The following is a 22,201-nucleotide window of genomic DNA, read 5'->3' as shown; positions in this document are numbered from 1 at the left end:
CATGCAAAAATATAGCTCACAGACTTTTTGTGTAACAAAATTTTGGAGGCATCCGCATTTATCTGCCATTACTGAGGCTCCATCATGTTTGGCTCACTGTCTTGTCAGTTGCTCCCCAAACCTGAAGTGCACTGAGTACAATTTCTGATACAACCTGAGCTGTTTTGTCAATAGAAACAATGTGAGAACCAATAAATCTTTCAATGGGAATATCTTGTGCACAAAATTTGATAATAATACTCATTTGTGAATAACAAGGAACATCCAGCATTTCATCTGCTTGCACTCCAATAAATTCGCATGACTAACTCTTCTTCAACATGATCATTAATGACGTTGATAACCAATTCAGTCAATTTGTTTTAAATTGTGCTTGATGTTTCTTTGAAACCAGAAGTGCTCTGCAAGTGATCATGAATAAACTGTTCCTGTCTAGATAAAAGTTCCTCAATTCAGGGTAATTACCTTTGTTGTTAACATCGAGTATTGATTTAAGTGTCAGGAAGTCGTTTCTGAAAGTATTTGTATGGAGTGTAGCCACGTATGGAAGAGAAACATGGACGATAACTAGTTTGGACAAGAAGAGAATAGAAGCTTTCAAAATGTGGTGCTACAGAATAATGCTGAAGATTAAATGGGAAGATCATATAACTACTGAGGAGGTATTGAATAGGATTGGGGAGAAGAGAAGTTTGTGGCACAACTTGACTAGAAGAAGGGATCGGTTGGTAGGACATGTTCTGAGGCATCAAGGGATCACCAATTTAGTATTGGAGGGCAGCGTGGAGGGTAAAAATCGTAGAGGGAGACCAAGAGATGAATACACTAAACAGATTCAGAAGGACGTAGATTGCAGTAGGTATTGGGAGATAAAGAAGCTTGCACAGGGTAGAGTAGCATGGAGAGCTGCATCAAACCAGTATCAGGACTGAAGACCACAACAACAACAACAACAACAACAACAATCAGCTTTGTTGTTGGAACTTTCATATTAAAAGCACCCTCTGAATGCAAGCTTTTGCTTGTCCAAGGAACAAACATCAATAAGTCAATCCACTACAAATTTATTTTGTTTCACTGTCACATTATGTTTTATGGCTAGATGTTTGGCTGCTTCAGAAATTACATGTTCAGAAAACACACTTGATTCTGAAGGTGCCTTCTCAAATTCTGGTGTTTCTCAGCTTGCCTGTCAAAATTTTTTGTCACATATTTTCCAAAAGGAGTTGGCGTCCATTCTTTTTCAATCCCAGACCCATCAAATAAAATACGTGTGTAGTAATATAATTTATTTGTTAGAGAGCAACCTGTAAACCAAGGATACTTTTTATAGTAAGAAAATCGAAATGTTCTGATCTGTTCCAATCAGCTATTTGAATGGCTAAGTGTGATGTGAATCACTTTACGTGCTCTTTATTTCCCAAGTCCCCTCTGCACAGCCATAATATAATCAGTTAATCAGTTGCACTCACAAAATACACTAGTAAAACAAGTTCTGTCAAACGACAACTGACCAGCACGTGTAATAACATATAACTCACAGCTGACGCAAGCCTCACTGCCACACTGCTATGACACAAGTGACTGCCTGTCGCTGTGCCAACAGCCACGTGGAAACAGGAGGCTATTTCTAGAGGCCTCCAGGGAACTGTTTGGTTGGTGCATAACACAGTGAACTCTCAACTCACAGATGGATCAAATGAAAGAGCAGTAAATTACAAAACAAACTTACATTGTCTTCAATGTATTATTATATTCTAGCTCTAATTGTATGTTTTCTTCAAACTTTTGTGTAGATTAAGCTTCAAAAGTTTCGCCAGTTCTGGAGAGTCATCAATGGAAGTAAAAGTAACTTCAAATGTGCCCCAGGGGAGTGTGTTTGGATCTTTTCTATCCACACTGTACATTAATAACCAGGTAGACCATAATAACCTTAGAGTTGTTGCAGATAACACAGTTGCCTGTAATTAAGACTACCTGAAAAACTGGGTAAATATCCAATCAGATCTTGTCAATGTTTCAAAGTTATATATAGAATGGCAACTTGTGTCAAATGTTAAGAAATGTAAGAATGTGCACTGGAGGAGGAGGAGAAGAAGAAGAAGAAGAAGAAGAGAGAAGAAAGAGAAAGTGTCCTATAACTACAACACCAGTCATTCACAATTGGAATGAACCAACTCCGACATATCCTGGGTGAAACAATTTGTGCAGATATTAAAGGGAATCAAAACACCTGCAAAAATACAGTAAATCTACAAAGAAGACTGTTTACAAATCAATTGCACATTCAGTCTTAGAATATTGCATTAGTTTAAGGGGCTCATACCAAACAGGATTAACAGGAGTTATTCAATATTTACGAAGAAAGGGGACATTGCAGAAACACTGAAAGACCTGAACTGCCACTTGCTTGAAGATACATGACAGTTATCCTGTGAGGACCTACTTATAAATTATCAATAACTAGTATGGTGCAAAGAATCTAGAAATATACATTAGCCTCCTATGTATCTTTTGTACATCTACATCTACACTCTGCAAACTACTGAAGTGCGCAGCAACGGTCCCCCATTCCATTCGCGTATGGAGCGCACAAAAAACGATTGTTTAAATGCCTCTGTGTGCTGTAGTTAATCTAATCTTACCCTCACAATCCCTATGAGAGTTGTGAGTAGGGGGTTGTATCTGACATCTCTTTTTTCAATGTGTCACTTCACTGTGTGTGATTCTGTGACACTTCTTACATAAGATGTGTCACAGAATCAAAGCACAATGAAGTGACAATGAAATAAAGAAATGACTGATATGGCCTTTCTGCCAACCATTCCCAGAGTAACAGACAGAATCAGCCATATATTGTGAAAACATGGTGTAAAATCTATTTATAAATCGATAAAGAAGATCAAAGTGTGTCTCAGATCGGCAAAGGAGAAAGTGGACCCACTTGCAATGGAATGTACTGAATATCAGTTACACATGAAAAAATATATGTTGGAATGACTGGACAATCAATTGACACCAGGATCACTGAACATAAGCAACGCTCCAGGTTGGGGCAGGTTGAAATCAGCTGTGGGGGAGCATGCGCTGTGCAATACCAACTAAACAGTGAAATACACCAACACACAAGTTTTTTTTTTATGTAGAGAAGAGCTATTACACCTGCTTGTTCAGAGAAGATATATAAATACACAAACAAGACAACAGTTTACAATAGTTTCAACAAGAAAGCCTCAAGATGAATGGATTCTGGATTACCGTGCTGCAGAGAGCAACTGTTGCAGGTAGCAAGGAGAGAACTGCAGCAGAAATGACAACAGGAAAGACCTAGGACGTGGACACGCCAGGTACTTGTGATCTGCGGCTGTGAGTGTGACTCTGGTACACCACCAGCAACGGAGGGTGAAGCTCTGACAAAGCCAGCCACTTGTTCTGGCAAAAAGTCAGAAAAATTATCAAATCAACATTGGTCGAAAAACACGAGACAGAAGCCAACAGTCAATTTGTCAACAAGTTGCCATGAAAAACTTAACAGTTTCTTGAGATAGTTTATGTCTATCGTCCAGAGTTTGCCCATTAAGTTCCTTCAACATCTCTGTGACACCCAAAGACCAAACAAATCCTTGACCATTAATGCTGCCCTTCTCTCTATATGTTTGATATCACCTGCTATAGTGCGCGTCATTTATGACGGCGGCCGAGTTTAGGTTTGTTCTGCGCACCTGACGTCACAAAACACAGTCAGCCAATGAACAGATAACGTTGCCAGTGCTCCACTGCAGTGCAGAGCACGGACGAGTGTCTTCAGTTTTAGAAATGTTCAGTCATAAATAAAGTAATTGAACAAAAGCAACGTCTTGATAGCAGACTTTCTTTTATACAAAGTTTGGAAAAAGCATTCTTTATACCAATTGCTTCATATTCTATCAATTAATTAAACCAAACAAGCAATAAGCCTCCTAATTCAGGCGATAGCAAGGAACGGTGTTGGTATCAATCTCACGAACCGCTTTTTCGCAATAAAGAACAGTGGTAATCATTTATTTCCTATTATACTTCAACGAAATGTGAATAATTTATAGTCATACCAATAGTTTTTGTCGGTATTTCGTGTCATATTTTAGAGTTCTCCAGTTAGCCAGTTTAAATGACGAGCTGTGTTAGTATAATGGTTAAGGTGTTTGGCTACCAAACTAAAGGTTCTGAGTTCAAATCTTGTTCAGACTTAAATATTTTCTTTATTTAAAAACAATATCGACGTGCCTTATTTCATGAATCTTATTCGTTTGAATGTAATTTTTTGACATTTGTAGTGCTTTGTCTATTCATTATAATCATAATAAGTTTTCGGTTTTTCTAATTTTGTCCTCCAATATTTCCTTTCACAGCAATTAGAAACAGTGAAAAGCCACACGTACAATATTCATGTTATCTGTTTTGTTTGTGTACCTTCTCTTCCACAGTCGCTGTTTTACTATTCATATTGAGTTATATTCTTTTGCGACAGTATTAAAAGTATAATTTAGAGCAGAATTTCGGCTCATACGTTGCCGAGCTACTTGATTGTCTGACGCAATTCTTTGCTTCGCTGCTTTGGCAACATCATATTCAATGCTTTCGTCGACTGATCTACGTTTTGGCAAGTATTTGCCGTCCGTTGCGACAAACATAAATTGTTTGCGCACTGCGCCTCACTGGCAATATGTTATAGTTTCTATGTTTTATTACGTCCACAATTCAGTTTTGTGTACTTCGACAACTTTGTTTTAATCAGAACATTTTAGAAAAAAGCGAAATGACTCTGGTATAAATAAAAGTTTTATTACAGTCGTTAAAGATGGAACATTTGCCAATATTACATACGACACCTATCTGGTACTTAAATTAAATGAGATATTGTTATACAGTAAAATTTATATGAAATTTAGGTATCTTGTGCACATTTCATTCTCAACATTGTGGCAACCAAAATTGACCATACGGAAAGTATACGCTATGGAGTTTTACCTCTGTAAAATTTTGGCAATGATTTACTACATTTAATGCTGCACAATAACTGCGTCGAACATCGAAACAAAATTAAGTCGTTTATGGGGGGAAGGTATCAGTCAAGATGATGTGTAAAAATCAAATTTTTGGGCCAAATAGTTTTTGTGAAATCGAATGATAAGTGTGTCAAAGCAGTCAGAACACCATGTGTCTGCACAGGCAAGCAGTGCAGTGATGAGAAAATTGCGCAGGGAGCACGTATCTGTAGCAGCGAAAGGGTTAATGCAGCTGTGGTGGCTTTACTTCATAAACTGTGCGCTCTCTCCCTAACGTAAGTTTGCGAACTATACTATACTATGGCGCTGCTTCTCTTGGCACGTGCGTCGTTTGCAACTGGCAACACAGCAATCTCCTACGTCTGGGCGGGCATGCGCGAGCCGCCAAGATAAAAGAATTAAACTATAGTACTACCTGGTATGGGTCCCACACACTTAAGCAGTATTCTGGGATGGGTCACTCAATTAATTTGTATACAGTCACCTTTGTAGACTGATCATACTTCCCCAGTATACTATCAATAAACAAAAGCCTGCTACCTGCTTTATCCATAACATCCTATGAGATCATTCCACTTCATGTCCCTACGAAGTGTTACACCAAAGTATTTGTATGAATTTACAGGCTCGAACTGTGACTCACTGATATTATATTCATAGGACACAAATCTTTTTTTTTTTTGTGAAGTGCAAAATTTTACATTTTTGAATATTTAAAGCAAGTTGCCAGTCATTGCACCACTCTGAAATCTTATCAAGGTCTGACTGAATACTTGTACAATTTCATTCACATTGTACTTAATTGTAGATAATTGCATCATCTGCAAAGAGTGTGAGGCTACTATTAATACTGCCTGCAAGATCATTAATATACTACATGTACAGCAAGGGGCCCAATGCACTTGCCTGGGGTACACCAAAGTTACTTCTACATATGGCAATGGCTCTCCATCCAAGATGGCATTCTGCGTCCTCCCTACCAAGAACGTCTCAACCCAGTCACATCACATATTTTGTCTAATACCCCATATGATTGTACTTTTGATAATAAGTATAGGCGTGGCACCAAATTCCGTACGGACTGTGAAGACCAGATTAGAGTAATTACAGAGTACGGAGGGGCTCTTAAGCTGACATTCTTCCCATGCTCCAAATATGATTGGAACAGGAAGAAATAATACTGTTATTCAATACTAAGTACACTCTGCCACACACTTAACACTGGTTTGCAGAGTATGTAGGCAGAGAGATACAATACAGCTATTGCTCTCTATTGATTTTCTGTCTATATATATACTCTGCTAGCCACCAAGCGATGTGTAGCGTAGGGCACAATTTGCACCAAAGTCATATTGCCCCCACTCTGTTCTACTCGTGGATCGCACGAGGTAAAAACTACTGTCTGAACACCTCAGTAAACGCTCTAATTTCAGTTATCTTTGAATGGTGATCACTGCGCGATCTGGAAGTTGGTGGTAATAATATATGCTCTACATCCTCGGCGAAGATCGGATTTCAGAATTTAGTGTGCAGCCCCTTCCGTTTCACACCCCGTCTATCTGCAAGTGTTTCCCACTTCAAACTTTCTATGAGTTTTGTAACACTCTCGCGATGACTAAATGTACCAGTCACAAATCTTGCTGCTCTTCTTTGGACCTTCTCAATCTCTTGAATTAGACCCAACTGGCAAGGGTCTCAAACAGACGAACAATACTCTAAGACTGGAAAACTAACATATTGTAAGCTATTTCCTTTGTGAAGGACTGCATTGCTTCAGGATTCTACGAATAAACCGCAATCTGAAGTTCGTCTTGCCTGCTACTTGTGTAATCTGATCATTCCATTTGACTCACTCATTGTCTCTGAAGAAACATTCCCACGACGACAGTTACAGAACATGATGACCTTTAACCAACCATCATTTTTTTGAGTTGCTATTTTCTTTTTTGAGTATTTCCTAGTACCTAAGGTTTCAGATAATGAAATCAGATACAGATTTTGTAAATAATAAAATGTTCTGAGATCTATTCCACCTGCCTAAAACAGAGAAACAGTTCTATGATTATAGGAGATTCCAACTGAACCACAAATTTGAAGCACACCAAGGGTGGCAGGAAATGTCAAGTAAGAATAGTTAATGAGGTAATTTTGGATATTATCAGCTTCACAGGAAAATGAAACCCCTCTGTATGATCATGTGATTCTGTTGCACTGAAGAGACTGTCAGGTTATACGTACAGTAATTTGGACTTCAACAACAAACTGAGTAGCACTGAATGTCAGGAATAACGCAAATTGAGTAGGCATAACTTTCACACATTTATTTTTCTTACATTCCACACATACTGTACATTCACTTTTTCTTCTTCATGAGAAATTTTATCATAGATGTGATAATCATGATACAAAAATATAATGACAATATTACAAGTTGCAAAACATGAAACACTTTACTCATCTCACATAATGTACAGTTTTTAAAATACCAGTATAAAGATACCACACAGACAATGGTTAAAAATTACTGAAAAAGGAAAACTCTTATTATCAAAGATAAAAATAGTCACTGTCTGCTTCTGACCAGTAGCACACTGCAACAAAAATTTTACAGAGAGAAGCACACAATGACTTCTTACGAACAATTCGTTATCACTGCGAAACCACATTCAAAATTTTTTTTAAAAGTTAACCTAATATCAAGCATTTAAATGGTAATAAAGTTGCTGATATTAAAGACAATTAGCATACATTAATGGGAGTATACATTAATGGGAGCATACATTAATGGGAGCTTAAAATTTAAAGACAAAGTCTTCACACCCGTATATCACTTTACTACTTATTAGAAAAAAGTACACTTTTATTCACTCAAAAAAATCTCTCTTTTCACTCACATTAAAAAGAATCACTTCAACAGATAATATCACAGTTATCTCATATACACATGGCAACTTTCTTATTTGTTTCAGGTAATTGGTGTGTGAAAAGTTTCTGAATCACTTGAAATTTACACGAAATCTAAACTGCCAGTTAAGCTTAAAGAGCTATAGGTAGTGTCAGTTACGAGATATCTCTAACAATGATTTATGAGCAATTTCATAGCCCTTTTCTAACAGAGCAATGGTGTTAACACACCTAACAGTACCGTGCATAAGGTTTCACTTCCTTTTTGAGTCATCAGTCTTCTGACTGGTTTGATGCGACTCGCCACGAATTCCTCTCCTGTGCTGACGTTTTCATATCAGGGCAGCACTCACAACCTATGTCCTCAATTATTTGTTGTACGTATTCCAATCTCTGTCTCTCTCTTACTGCTTTTACCCTCTACAGCCACCAGATGTCTAAACTCATGTCCTATCATCCTGTCCCTTCTGAGGGGAACCACCTCATTCCTTACCTTATCAATGCACCTGATTTTTTTCACCTACATGGCTTAATAAAATCTGACAAATAATAGAAGGATTAAAGGTTGACAAGGCTTTGTATGTAGCTGCAAAACAGAACAAGCACCACAGATAGTATGTGGCAATCTGCACAGTTACTTGTTGACAGTATGTTCAGGTAGTGGGGGATACACAATATTTTCGGACTACTGGCTTTGACTGGCTTACAGCCCAGTAGTCAAATCTGTATGAATCTACATCAGTTTACTTCCCTGATGGACCAAGAATGCTTTGCCAGTGGTTGCACCAACCATGTAATCACCACAGTTTCCTAACACAACTACTATTTAGTGTGTGAAAATAGTTTTGGAAACAAAATAAATAAATAAATAAAATGAAGAAAAAAGGGTCATAGATGTCAGCAGAAGTCAAGTGAATGTGAGAACACTAAATCACAGCACTGTAATAGAGGATGTGCGGTTAATTCCATGTTCACAAAATCTTAAGTGTGTATCAAACGTTCTGTAGTTTTGACTTGATTGATGCCCTATAAGCAATTTTCTGGTTTGATTGTTAGGCAGAACAGAATTAAATAAGAAGTATCTGAGGACATTCCAGTCTGAGCTGCCAGAGTTGGCAGTCACGTGTGCATGAGGTGTGATTGTTTGTGTGAATGAGTGTATGTGTGAAGAAGGCTTTTGCCGAAATCTGAAAGTGTAACAGTCTTTTCGGTGTGCCTGTCCACAGTTCAAGGTATCACCTTTACAGCAAGTGGCAATCTAATCCTTTTCCTTATATTGTTGACATTCCAACATGGAGTTTCCATTGTCTGAGTATTTGAGAACAGTGCTAAAAAGCAATAACTATGGTGGCCGTCTTCAATCACCTAGCATAATAACATGTCAAATGTCTTGGTAGTCTAATGTATTCTGCAAATACTGAAAAATGTGAATTTGAACATGGTCTAATCATGCAGAATTTCATTCATTAACATGACATTTAAAGAACAAAGTATCTTTGGCCCCTGAAATTTCTATCAGTAACAAACCGAGATCAAGGCAGTTAAGCTTGCCGGAGAAAAACTGCATAATAATTTAGAAAATCTATCACAATCTCACTAAAGAATGAGTGTAACATAGTATAAGGTGACCATTTCTCCATCTCTGTCTTTGATCTAGTAAGAAGCAAAGATACCTTGGCACCTATGAGGACACCACTGCTCAATCTCATTCGATACAAGAACAAACACGACGTCTGTGAGGCACGACAACACACAATCAAGCATCTCAGGGCCCAATAATGAATTTTACTGCTGCTTAACTCGCAATCAGAAAAGAAAAGTAATGTCTTGGATTGTATGATAACGTGTAACTGCAAAGTAATTCAACTGTAGGGACTGTCATCAAAGACTGAAGTTTCATTTGAATGTCACAGCACAATTTTACTACTGCGATTCAGTAACACCTTTTGAGAAAACATAATAAATCAATAGTGAGAAGTACTGCAACTATCAATGGAGTAAGTTATTGCAAGCAGAAGCCTTACAATTGGCAACATGTGTGTTGGACTTTGACTTCATTGCAATCAGAAGAAGTGCACAGAATTCCAGCATAGCAGTGCCTTGTTTTGCTACAGACGGCATTGGAAAGGAGTGAAAATCTGAACTGTAAACTTTGAACAGGCATAACTTTTAAAAATAATAGGCTATGCACTAGTCTTAACAATGAATGCTAACAGTTCAGATAATGCCTTGGGTGTAGGAGAAAGAGTATGCTGTACAATTCAGTTATTAACACTGATTATGAAAATTGCAGAAAGTCTAGGATGGAATAACAAGGTTATTGAAGGGATAGAATGCTACTCACCACACAGAAAAGGCACTGGGTCACCAAAATGCACAACAAAAAAGACTGCATATTTACGCTTTCAGACAATGTTATTGTTCTGAGGTGTGTGTGTGTGTGTGTGTGTGTGTGTGTGTGTGTGTGTGTGTGTGTGTGTGTGTGTGTGGTGTGTGTGTGTGTGTATGTGTATATATTTCCGCTCCTGGGATTGGAATGACTCCTTACCCTCTCCCTTAAAACCCACATCCTCTCGTCTTTCCCTCTCTTCCCTCTTTCCTGATGAAGCAACCTTGGGTTGCAAAAGCTTGAAATTTGTGTGTGTGTTTGTGTGTTTTTTATTGTGTCTATCAACATATCAACGCTTTCTCGTTTGGTAAGTTACAGAATCTTTGTTTTTATACACACACACACACACACACACACACACACACACACACACACACACACACACACACACACACAGACATGACCACTGTCTCTGGCTACTGGGGTCTGATTGTGACTATGTCAGACTTAAGATGATGGTGATATGGAGGAGGCCTGAGGTGGGGAAGGGGAGAGATGGCAGAGTAAGAGGCAGGCGTGAGGGGAGATGCTACACTGTTTGTGAGAACATACAGGGACATGGTAGGGACAGGATAAGGCTGCTAAGTGCAATGTCAAGAGGCTCTTATGGGGAAGGGGGGAGGGGGAGGGGAGAGGATAGAAGTACAAAAAGTGAAAAGACAAATACTGTGTTGGTGGGACAGAAAGCATGTGTAGTGCTGGAATGGGAGCAGGGAAAGGCATAGGAAGGTCAAAACAGGGATTAGTGTCCCCTGAAGCAGGGGGTTAGAGGTGCAAGGGGGGTTATGGGAACCGAAGGGTGAGATAGGCATATGGAAATTTTTAGCAGAATGAAATAATTTAGAGTTAAAGGAGCCCCACGCACAAAATAGCAGTTGTGTAGAGCTATCTAAAGACACATGCACACACCTGTGCCCCTGCACATATGCTGGGATTGTGAAGCAGCCACTGAACTCCCGCAAGTTGTGCTCAGCAGCTTGTTATGCCACTGGGTGGTCAATTTTCTTCTTGGCCACAATTTGGGAGTGACTTTTGAATAAACAGAGGTATCAACATTGAGCATGATGGAAAATCACACAAAGTTACAGAAGAAGAAGAAAATAAATTTTGTGTGTGTGTGTGGGCATGCGCGCGTGCATTCAGTCATTGTCACCTAGATGACATTGAAGTTTGGAGCAAATTAGGTATCAACAGAAACCCTATTCAATGACAAAACAACCATTAACAATGGGGATCTGGGTGTCTTGAAGAGTTGGCATTGACATGGGAAGCAGAGCATTTGGTGTGAGAACTGAGCCGAGAAAGTGACTGACTATGATGTCTTCCCATACCCCAAGGCCCATCCCCATGCTGTCCAAAATATTGAAGCCCAACCTTCTGCGATACACAATTGGTGTTCTCTCAATTCACAACCACCTTTCTGATAACAATAACTGAGGATATCTTTTTCCATGACATCTGTGTTTCACGACAGTACTGCATACAAATTTTGATGCTGTCAGGAGCACTCATATGTGACTTCTATGCCAAGGAGTCTTCTAAAGTGGTCCATAATCCTGAACAGTGCACTTCATCTAAATTCACTAATGATAGCTCTTGATTAAAAAAATAAATAAATAAAAACAAAAGGCAAAAAGTGGGTTAAAGTAACATCTCAACAATGAAATTTCAGTGAAGACAGAGTGCAAGCTCACACTGGAAAAGGATGAGGAAAGAAATCAGCCACATTCTTTTCAAAGGAACCATCTGTCATTTACCTCAAATGATTTAGTAAACAGATGGAAAACTTTTGTTGCTACCAAATGTTGACAGTGTCTTCACCATTGCACCCTCTTGCTTGATTTAGGATTTGGTACCAGTAGTTCATACTGTATTAACAATGAAGTACATTATTACTAAACTGTTTAATGCAAGCAAGGTCCTTACACCCTTTTCTTCAGAATCTCACTGTCACCTCTTACATTTCTTCTACTGGGTTTTCCTCAGTTCCTGAATGTTGACCTCCATCTTGTTCATGACTATTCCCATTAAATCAACCAATCACAAACAGGATCTCCATTTTGAGAGCTGTTACAAATACCTTTTCAAAACTTCTGTCATATGAATCAAATGTTCCTTTCTTGTGACAACCTTACACAATCACCTCCATAGTTCCATTCAGTTGACAGTAAGCTTTTGCTCCTTATTATTTACTACACGGTTGTAAGACAAGTCAATTCCTCTTAATCACTAATGAACTTACAGGGTGCTTGCAATCTGCTAAGACAGTCTGGGCAATAAAATTTATTTTTCAGTGTCAAACTTATGCCATTGCTAAACAACTTTAATTTTCATGTATAACCATTCTTCTTCCCCGGATTCTTTGGCAAATATTTAGAACCCATATCTATTGGTAGATTTAAAAATACATAATAAATTGAGAAGGGTTATACATTGTTACCCTCAGAAATTATGTATTTCATCATTATGTGAAAAAAACCTATTCTGTCGTTTAAAGTGTTAACGAAGGTTACCAAATGTATGGATTATATGGATTACATTTTAGTCCTAGTTTAATAAATAGCAATAATTAGAGGAAAGTTCATATTTAAAACATAAGACTTTAAATTGATTTCAAAGAAGCACCATGACACCATAAATTTAGTCAACAGATACGAACTTCCCACAATATTGCCAGAAAGTACCCATAAAGTTAATATAAAAATAAAGAAAAGCTCATCGTGGTTTGTGGAGCATAATTTCAGACACATACTTATCACATTGACAACTAATCACACATTAGCACACTATAATTTATTGAACACCATTTTGAATCAGGCTGTAAAAGTTGCTCATAATAAGCAAGCAGAGTGGCAGTATATTTACCTTCACAATGTAAATTATCCATGAATTTAAACAACATTTTGTCTACATATTCTTATTTTATGAAATAGTGTTAAAAATATAAAAAGTAAGTATAATTAATTACTAATTCTGGTCATAGTAAAAGAGTCAGAAATAATTATAACTATGCTTATGACTCAAGTACAAAGTGAATTGCTGCACAGCAGCAACACAATGTGAAAAAAAATTAAACAAAAATCGCAAATATAAACACATGTAATGTACATCATTCCCGCTATGACTGTACAACATAGTACTTACAATATAAACCAGTTAATTGTAAGCTGTTTGATAAAAAGAACACTACCACCACTGCAATAAACAGTGGCACTCAACATACAAAATATTATAATGTAAAGGTATCACAGCTATGGCTGGCATTAAAAAATACTACTCAACAACACATAAAATGAGAGGCAAGAATGGTAGGGTAGCCAACTCCACCTCCCCCCCCCCCCTCCCCCTCCTGCCCACCCACCCATCCACCAAACAAAAGTCACACATATTGATCTCTGGCAATTTTTGGAGGAAAGCAGGAAGATTAACCTGTATATCTAAAAACAAAGATGATGAGACTTACCAAACAAAAGTGCTGGCAGGTCGATAGACGCACAAACACACACACAAAATTCAAGCTTTCACAACAAATGGTTGCTTCATCAGGAGAGAGGGAAGGACAAAAGGATGTGGGTTTTAAGGGAGAGGGTAAGGACTCATTCCAATCACGGGAGCAGAAAGACTTACCTTAGGGGGAAAAAAAAGGACAGGTATACACTCGCGCACACACACACATATCCATCCGCACATACACTAAATATTCGCCAAAGAATCCGGGGAAGAAAAATGGTTATATATGATAATTCAAGTTGTTTAGCAATGGCATAAGTTTGACACTGCCTTTACAAATGTCTGCTTGTGTGTGTGTGTGTGTGTGTGTGTGTGTGTGAGAGAGAGAGAGAGAGAGAGAGAGAGAGAGAGAGAGAGAGAGAGAGAGAGAGAGAGATAGATAGAGAGAGAGAGAGAGTATACCTGTCCTTTTTTCCCCCTAAGGTAAGTCTTTCCGCTCCCGGGATTGGAATGACTCCTTACCCTCTCCCTTAAAACCCACATCCTTTCGTCTTTCACTCTCCTTCCCTCTTTCCTGATGAAGCAACCATTGGTTGCGAAAGCTTGAATTTTGTGTGTATGTTTGTGTGTCTATCAACCTGCCAGCGCTTTCGTTTGGTAAGTCACATCATATATATATGCAACACTTAAAATATCACAAATGCTTCATTGTTATCAAATCAACACTTAACATTTCTACATTAATCAAAGGGGAGTGCCATTTATAGCTTGCATTTTGGTTTCGTTGCAACTGAGACGCAGGTACTGTGACCCACATGAGATGGCCAAAACTGCTAACAACTAGAATGCTTATATTGTTCAGATATCCTAATAAGTGGTATGAAGTAATAAGAGCTTTTGCCTGTAATAATTTGTTGAGGTCTGTTGGTTTACAGTAAAAATGAAAGACGATCACCCAAATTTGCACTCTGGCAACACTGATGATAAATATAAATAAGCTTTTATGCAAGATGCAGCTCTCATCACATTCTGAAGCACTGGAAGGAAGCTGGCAGCGTATTTTTCTCCATTACTGAAAGAATCAGTTTGACCTTATTAAAGGCCTTTTAATCAGACAAATTAATTGGAGTTGAATAACGAGAACTCCAGTCTCTTTCAAATATTGCCTGGAGCTGCCCACGGATGCTGCTCTTTGATTCAGGTGAAGAGGCTTCTGTGGCATTGTCTCTCACAACAAGCCCGACACCACCAGTTTTTGTGAAGTAATCCCCAGACCAGTTTGATGTACCTGCAAGCATAAAAAAGTTTCAAAATTAAAAAAAGGCAGTACTATACAATATCAGCATTATTACATCTCCTTTATTTACACTGACAAATTACTTATATTTATACTCCACAATATATACATGTTGTTGCTCATTTTATTTAGGTTGCTCACAAGGGAACCTCCCCATCGCACCCCCCTCAGATTTAGTTATAAGTTGGCACAGTGGATAGGCCTTGATAAACTGAACACAGATCAATTAAGAAAACAGGAAGAAGTTGTGTGGAACTGTGAAAAAATAGGCAAAATATACTAACTTAGTAGCCCATGGGCCACATAAGCAACATAATTGACTATGCAAGCTTAGGAGCGCCGTGGTCCCGTGGTAGCGTGAGCAGCTGCAGAACGAGAGGTCCTTGGTTCAAGTCTTCCCTCAAGTGAAAATTTTACTTTCTTTATTTTTGCATAGTTATTATCTGTCCGTTTGTTCATTGACATCTCTGTTCACTCTAATAAGTTTAGTGTCTGTGTTTTGCGACCGCATCGCAAAACCATGCGATTAGTAGACGAAAGGACGTGCCTCTCCAATGGGAACAGAAAACATTTGATAGCAAGGTCATAGGTCAACCGATTCCTACACAGGAAAACACATCTGATATATTCTATACGACAATGGTGACGGCATGTGCGTCACATGACAGGAATATGTTGTCGACCCACCTAACTTGTACACTTGGCGAATGGGTAAAAAGAGTCTTCTACCTTGCCCGATTTAGGTTTTCTTGTGCATGTGATAATCACTCATAAAAAAAGTGATGAAAACATAAGAGTTTGTCACATAAACTGAAAATAAAAAATTAAACTTTTCACTCGATGGAAGATTTGAACCAAGATCCTTTCGTTCCGCAACTGCTCACGTTACCACGAGACCATGGCGCTCCTGCGTTCCCATCGTCCTGATGTTGCATATGTGCCCATGAACTACTCAGTTTGTATATTTTGCTTATTTTTTCACAGTTCCACACAACTTCTTCCTGTTTTCTCAATTGATCTGTGTTCAGTTTTTCAAGGCCTATCCACTGTGCCAACTTATAACTAAATCTGAGGGGGGTGCGATTGGGAGGTTCCCTTGTCAGTAGTGTGGTCACAGTACTAATATTATTAGAATTGGCAAATAACAAACCTTAAACAGAAATCATTTCATATAGTAGCCTGTTGGCTTTTGTCTTGGGACCTTCAGCAGACATTTGTGATGGTCCCGAGACAAAAACCAACAGGCAACATGTCGTCAAGTGACCACAAAAGAACCAAGAATCCTGCTAATTAGTATTAAAAAGTGTGTGAACATTTTTGAATCCGGTAACTGAGATAGGATGTGGATAGCAGCCCAGTACTCACCTAGGCAGGTGTCGAAAGCAGTTAAAAACCACATCCAGGCTGGCTGGGACACCAGCCCTCATTGGTAATTCACTATGCAGATACAATCTGGGGCTGGCACGTCCCAGGTTCCCAGAAGTGACATGCTAACATGCACGCAAAAGTGACAAGTTGGCCATCTGGGCGACAAGGTGGCCAAATCATTCGCTCAAACTGTCCACAACGTTTTTCAAACCAGTCACAAACAATTGTGGGCCAGTGACATGGCACATTGTCGTTTGTACAAATTCCACTGTTGCAAATGGTGTTTCAGTAGCCAAACATAACTGTTTCCAGTCAATGATCAGTTCACTCAGACCAGAGGACCCACTCCATTCCATGTAAACACAGCCTACACCATTTTGGGGCCACCACCCGCTTGCATGGAGCCTTGGCAACAATTTGGGTTCATGGCTTTGTGGGATCTGCGCCACACTCAAACCTTTACCATCAGCTCTCACCAACTGAAACTGGTACTCATCTGACCAGGCCACAGTTTCCCAGTTGTCCAGGGACCAATTGATATGGTCACAAGCCCAGGAAAGGCACTGTAGGCGGTGTCGTGCTGTTAACAACAGCATTCGCATCAGTCGTCCGCTGCCATAAACCATTAAGACCAAATTTCACCACACTGTCCTCTCATAATGAATACATCTGCTGTATATCTGACATTTATTGCTGCAATAATTTCATGCTGGCTTGTCTGTTAGTAATGATAACTCTACACAAACACTGCTACTCTTGGTTGTTAAGTGAAGGCTGTTGGCCGCATTGTTGACTGCGGTGAGGGGTAATGTCTGAAATTTGGTATGCTCGGCACACTCTTGACACTATGGATCTCAGATATTTAATTCTCTAATGATTTCTGAAATTAAAGTCCCATGATTTCAGCTCCAACTATCATTTCGCATTCAAAGTCTGTTATTACCATCATGCAACCATAACAGCGTGTGAACCCTTTGCACATGAATCACCTGAATAAAAATGACAGCTCTACCAATGCCCTGCTCTTTTATAACTTGTGTACGCAATACTACCACCATCTGTGTATGTGCATATCACTATCCCAGGACTTGTCACCTCAGTGTTAAGTATAACCTTTTCAGACAAGAAGAATGGGAAAGCGAAAGAACTTAGGTGCAAAGGAATTGGCATTACTATCAGGAGTGGGAGAGATGGGAAAGCAAGACAACTGGGGATGAAGGGGGAGAGCAAGAGAGGTGGGGGGATGGAGGGGGGAGACAAGGTAGAGTGATGGTGGGGAGCTGGGTAGAGGGAGAAAACTAACCGTTGGCTCTTACCAATATAGGCTGTGTTGTCAGTCACCATATACTTATTATGATTCACTCTTGCAAATGGTATTTTGGCTTGCTCAGCAGTGCTCGAAACCTTGAAGTGTTTCTGAAAAAAATTAAAGATTCCAAGTGTATCATCAACATATGGCAAAAAACTACAGCAGATGTCACACAAATGGAATGTGATGTACACAAGTACTAATAGTGCAGTCATGGATCAAACATAGTTTCCAAAATGAACAGTTTAAAAACATATTGGATGAACATAAATTATGCTGTTACGAACATACAAAAGTAAATAAATTATCTAAACCTCTATGAGGTACAAAATTCAGCAGAGACAAGAGAAAATTTCTCTCTCAATCCTGTTATATCGGAAGAATTTTTTAACATAATTCTTATACTATCAATGTGATGTGCTTAAGTTAAAGCTCAAATGTTGTGATTCCACTTACTGTTGAAGTAATAATGAAAACTCGTAAAGGCTCTTGACAAGGACAATGTATCACACGTAGAATTTTGCGAAGCTACACGAAAATGTGGAAGGAGATAATACTTTGCCACATGTAATTTTTAATGATGAAGTAAGATTCCACTGAAGTCAATGAATGCAATTTACACAACATTTGTGGACAGCAAGATTACCATGAAACACCTTAACATAAACAGTATTTACCTAAAGTGAACAAGTTTTGAGTCATGCCACTAACAAATGTTTATGGCCCTTGTTTTTATTAAAAACACAGTTATTGGCATAACATATCTAACATAGTGCTGTAAAACAGGCTTAATATTCAAGTCAATATGGATTCAATGCACTTTGGTTTAAAACACAGGCAGGCTTTGCCCCATTGACAGCAAAATGTTTGTTAAATTCTGAACAAATTTCTACCTCAACAGGAAGCAGACTTAGAACTTACATCCTGGTCACCTACCTCTTCTGCTATCACACCTCACAATTAACTTGTGGGAGCAATTTATTTTTTACGTCTAGCAACAACATTGGAAAACCTAATAATCTGTTTAAAAGTTGCTGCTAACTCAGTACTATTATATACTAGCCACTGCACATGGGATGAATCCAGCTACAATCTGGCTGTTACCAGTGCATCAAGAAGTGAGCATACTGAACATTTATAAACTTCCATGTCCCTATGATCAAATATAAGTTATAGCACTCGCATATGATGTACAGTTCATGAAATGCCAAAGCATAAAACTGAGTCCATCATTTTGAATTCTGTCACGTACATGACAATGTCCCACCCTCTCTCTCAATTTCCTTCCTACATAATTAACTTATAGAAAATTATATGCCACTTCCCTATCCCAATTTCAGTATATTTTGTTAAGAGAACCATTTTATGAGATTTGTTCTTATACTAAATTACAATGATGTCTGTTAGCTGGTGGTGTGGGTATAGTGGAGGGCATTCAGCACACCTGTGTAATTCAATTCAGTAATTGCTGACATTACTGAACTACCGTTTGTGCGATAACTTTATATGAAACTGGCCACTGTCATCAAAAATTCACCTGTTAATTACAAGCTGCAATGTATCTTTTACATGCAAAAAACATGAAAGCCGTAGGCACTCATAGTGAACTTTGTGCAATGTGCAGACAGAACATTAAATATGATAGTGCTGTAAGAAAATGGTGCCGCTTGTTGACAACCATTTGTTGCGACATACAAACTTGTTGCAAATGTTAATGGTAGATTTGGCAAAAATTGTCGAGTCACAATTACAGAATTTTCAGTCATCTCCCTCAGATAGCATGGGCAGTATTGTATGAACTTGCGACTGATAAGCTTGGTTACTACAAAGTCTGTCAACAGTGGGTCCCAATGCTTCTGACTGATGTCCACAAAATGAAAAAGTTGGGAATTGCATTACTGTTTCTACTGCAGTGTGGTGCAGATGGAGACCAGTTCCTCAATCATGCTGTGACGGGAGACTAAACATGGATTACGGGAGACTAAACATGGATTACATGCATCAGTGTGAAACAAAACGCAAATCAATGGATTGGAGCTATACCAGCTTGCCACCTAAGCCTTTATAGTGCTGCCAAACTTTTGTTTTTATTCACAAAAACTGACAATTGTGTTTTAGGGCAGAATAAAACACTCAAATTTACTGCAAAACCCTGAACAAATCCTTGATAGCCAATAAGAACAGAAAGTGTATGATGTTGAGTGCTGGCATCATTTTTGTGCACAACAACATTAGGCTACACAAACACATATGTTGCTTAACAGTTTGAATTGGACACTGTTTGATCATCCTCCATACATCCTTGACTAGTCAGTCAGTGATTTTCACCAGTTTCTGAAGATGGGCTTGACGACGACAACAAGTTATAGGAAAATCTCAAAGCATAGCTTAGCTCACAAGTGTTAGAATTCTATGAGAGTATTGAGAGGTAGTTGCAAAGAAAAATAGCTGACATCTGTAGCTTTAAGTTGCACATAATAAAATTCATTTTAATGTCCTGATACGTTAATTAAGAAAACAGAACCTTGTTTCTGATAAGTCCTCATATTTACATGCTGAAAAGGAAACTGTATCCATCACTATCCTGTGCCTTTTGTTGAACTATTTCAAACAATTACATACCACTCTAACAGTAACACCACGGTAAGAGCCGCTAATGGCAGCCAGAGATCGTAGGAAGTAATCCATTGACGGCTTGGTGCTGTTCCACTCACTGATCAGCAACCTTATCTCCACACGGCGGTTGACTGCAGCTTCTCTCAGAGCGTCATCAATGACTTGCCACAGCCTGTAAGACACACAGGTACTCCACTGTACTTATCTGTGATACAAAACACAAAACAGCAGCAAATCCATAATTTATTTATTTTACTTACTCTTTCATTTATTTATTTAAGATGATAACATTAGGGCTTACCATCTAGGGGACAAGTGTTTCATGCATGTAGCATTTCTTTTACATCACAGTCATCCACAAAATAACAATAATTTTAATATGACAAATAGTAATGAAATGATTTGAGAGACAGTACATATAGAGAACATGAATAGCAAGTACTGACTAAGAACTACAAAAGTTAATACTGTCAGTACTACTTCTACTGTTGTTGTTGTTGTTGCTGCTGCTCCTGCCACTAACAATAATAATATTGATGATGATGTTGTTGATGATAACAACAATAACAACAGTGGCACATACAAAAAAAATTGTAGGTGTTCAAAATAGTATCTTCTGATAGAGCAAGCACTGGTGAAAGAAAATTTACAGAGATAGCACTATCTAAGAACACTGGGAAATAAGGAAAATCTGGTTGGAAACAAGAATGTAAAGGACTAACGAGTGGGTACAGGGACAACAGTTGTTGTTACTGTTGCTTCAGTACGTACATCATTAACTGCCTTTTGAAACTGGAGACATTATTCAGTCCTCGAATATAATCTGGGTGTTTCTGCCATGTTTTTCAGACAAGAGCCTTAAGATCGAGGAGAGAGATGAGAGACAGTGTTCATTGATAAGGCAGTAGAGGAGACAGAGTGTATGGAAATCTCTGCATTTGTCTGCATGCAGCCAGAACAACTGTGCATATGATTGTGAAATGTGAGAGTCAAACATCACATATATCGAAACAGGCATTCATAATCAGTTCCAGGTGCTGTGAGCTTTCCTGAGAAAGATCTTGCAGGATATCATCACTGTAATCAATAAACCAGTAATTGGTAGCGTAAGTGTTTGCGCAAGTTTCTTTTTCATGTCAAAAAAGAAGAGGTTTTATATTTTTGTAGGGCATGGATAGATGTTGATGCCTTCTTGCATACTGCAGTTACACACTCAGTTCAGTTTAGATTTTCATCGATTATCACTCCTGGACCCTTTGCTGTGACCACAGAAGGAGTAACAGATTTTGCATTTGATACTGATTGAGTCATATAATCTCAATGAAACCGTATTTAAATACCTTACTGTTTGCTGTGAAATCAAATTTAATATGTATCAGCTAGATTCATTATGAGGTATACAACCTCTAAATAGTATTCTAAAAGTAGGGCTACACCATATTATCGGCACTGCCGCAGACTTTTACCACTACTTCCTCTGTGACTACATCCGATGTGATTGGATTAGTCTGTTACCTATAGCAATGCCAGAAGTAAGAACATTGCTGAAAACTTAAAATGCAGCGCCACAGAGCATACATGAAAGAGAGAGAGAGAGAGAGAGAGAGAGAGAGAGAGAGAGAGAGACGGAGAGGGGGGGAAGGACAGGGGGGGGGGTGGACAGGGGGGGCGGACAGGGTTGGTTGGTTTGTTGGGGGAAGGAGATCAGACAGCGAGGTCATCGGTCTCATCAGATTAGGGAAGGATGGGGAAGGAAGTCGGCCGTGCCCTTTGAAAGGAACCATCCCGGCATTTGCCTGTAGCGATTTGGGGAAATCACGGAA

At 38.7% G+C, this 22,201-nt stretch overlaps 1 protein-coding gene across 1 annotated transcript in view; it reads right to left on the bottom strand.

Moving 5' to 3' along the window:
* Nucleotides 1-14,463: 14,463 nt before the first annotated feature.
* Nucleotides 14,464-22,201, bottom strand: part of LOC126416335 (5'-3' exonuclease PLD3-like) — an 88,100-nt gene continuing 80,362 nt past the window's right edge. Inside the window, exons 10-12 of the mRNA XM_050084003.1 lie at nt 20,385-20,550; nt 17,770-17,869; nt 14,464-15,076 (exon numbers count right to left, since the gene is read on the bottom strand). Of these exons, the coding sequence (XP_049939960.1) occupies nt 14,895-15,076; nt 17,770-17,869; nt 20,385-20,550 (448 nt within the window). The 3' untranslated portion in view covers nt 14,464-14,894. The remainder of the gene's footprint in view (nt 15,077-17,769; nt 17,870-20,384; nt 20,551-22,201) is intronic.

The sequence above is a fragment of the Schistocerca serialis genome, chromosome 8, assembly GCF_023864345.2.
Source record: "Schistocerca serialis cubense isolate TAMUIC-IGC-003099 chromosome 8, iqSchSeri2.2, whole genome shotgun sequence".
NCBI classification, from domain to species: Eukaryota; Metazoa; Arthropoda; class Insecta; order Orthoptera; family Acrididae; genus Schistocerca; species Schistocerca serialis.
This window is presented reverse-complemented; position numbering and strand designations above follow the sequence as displayed.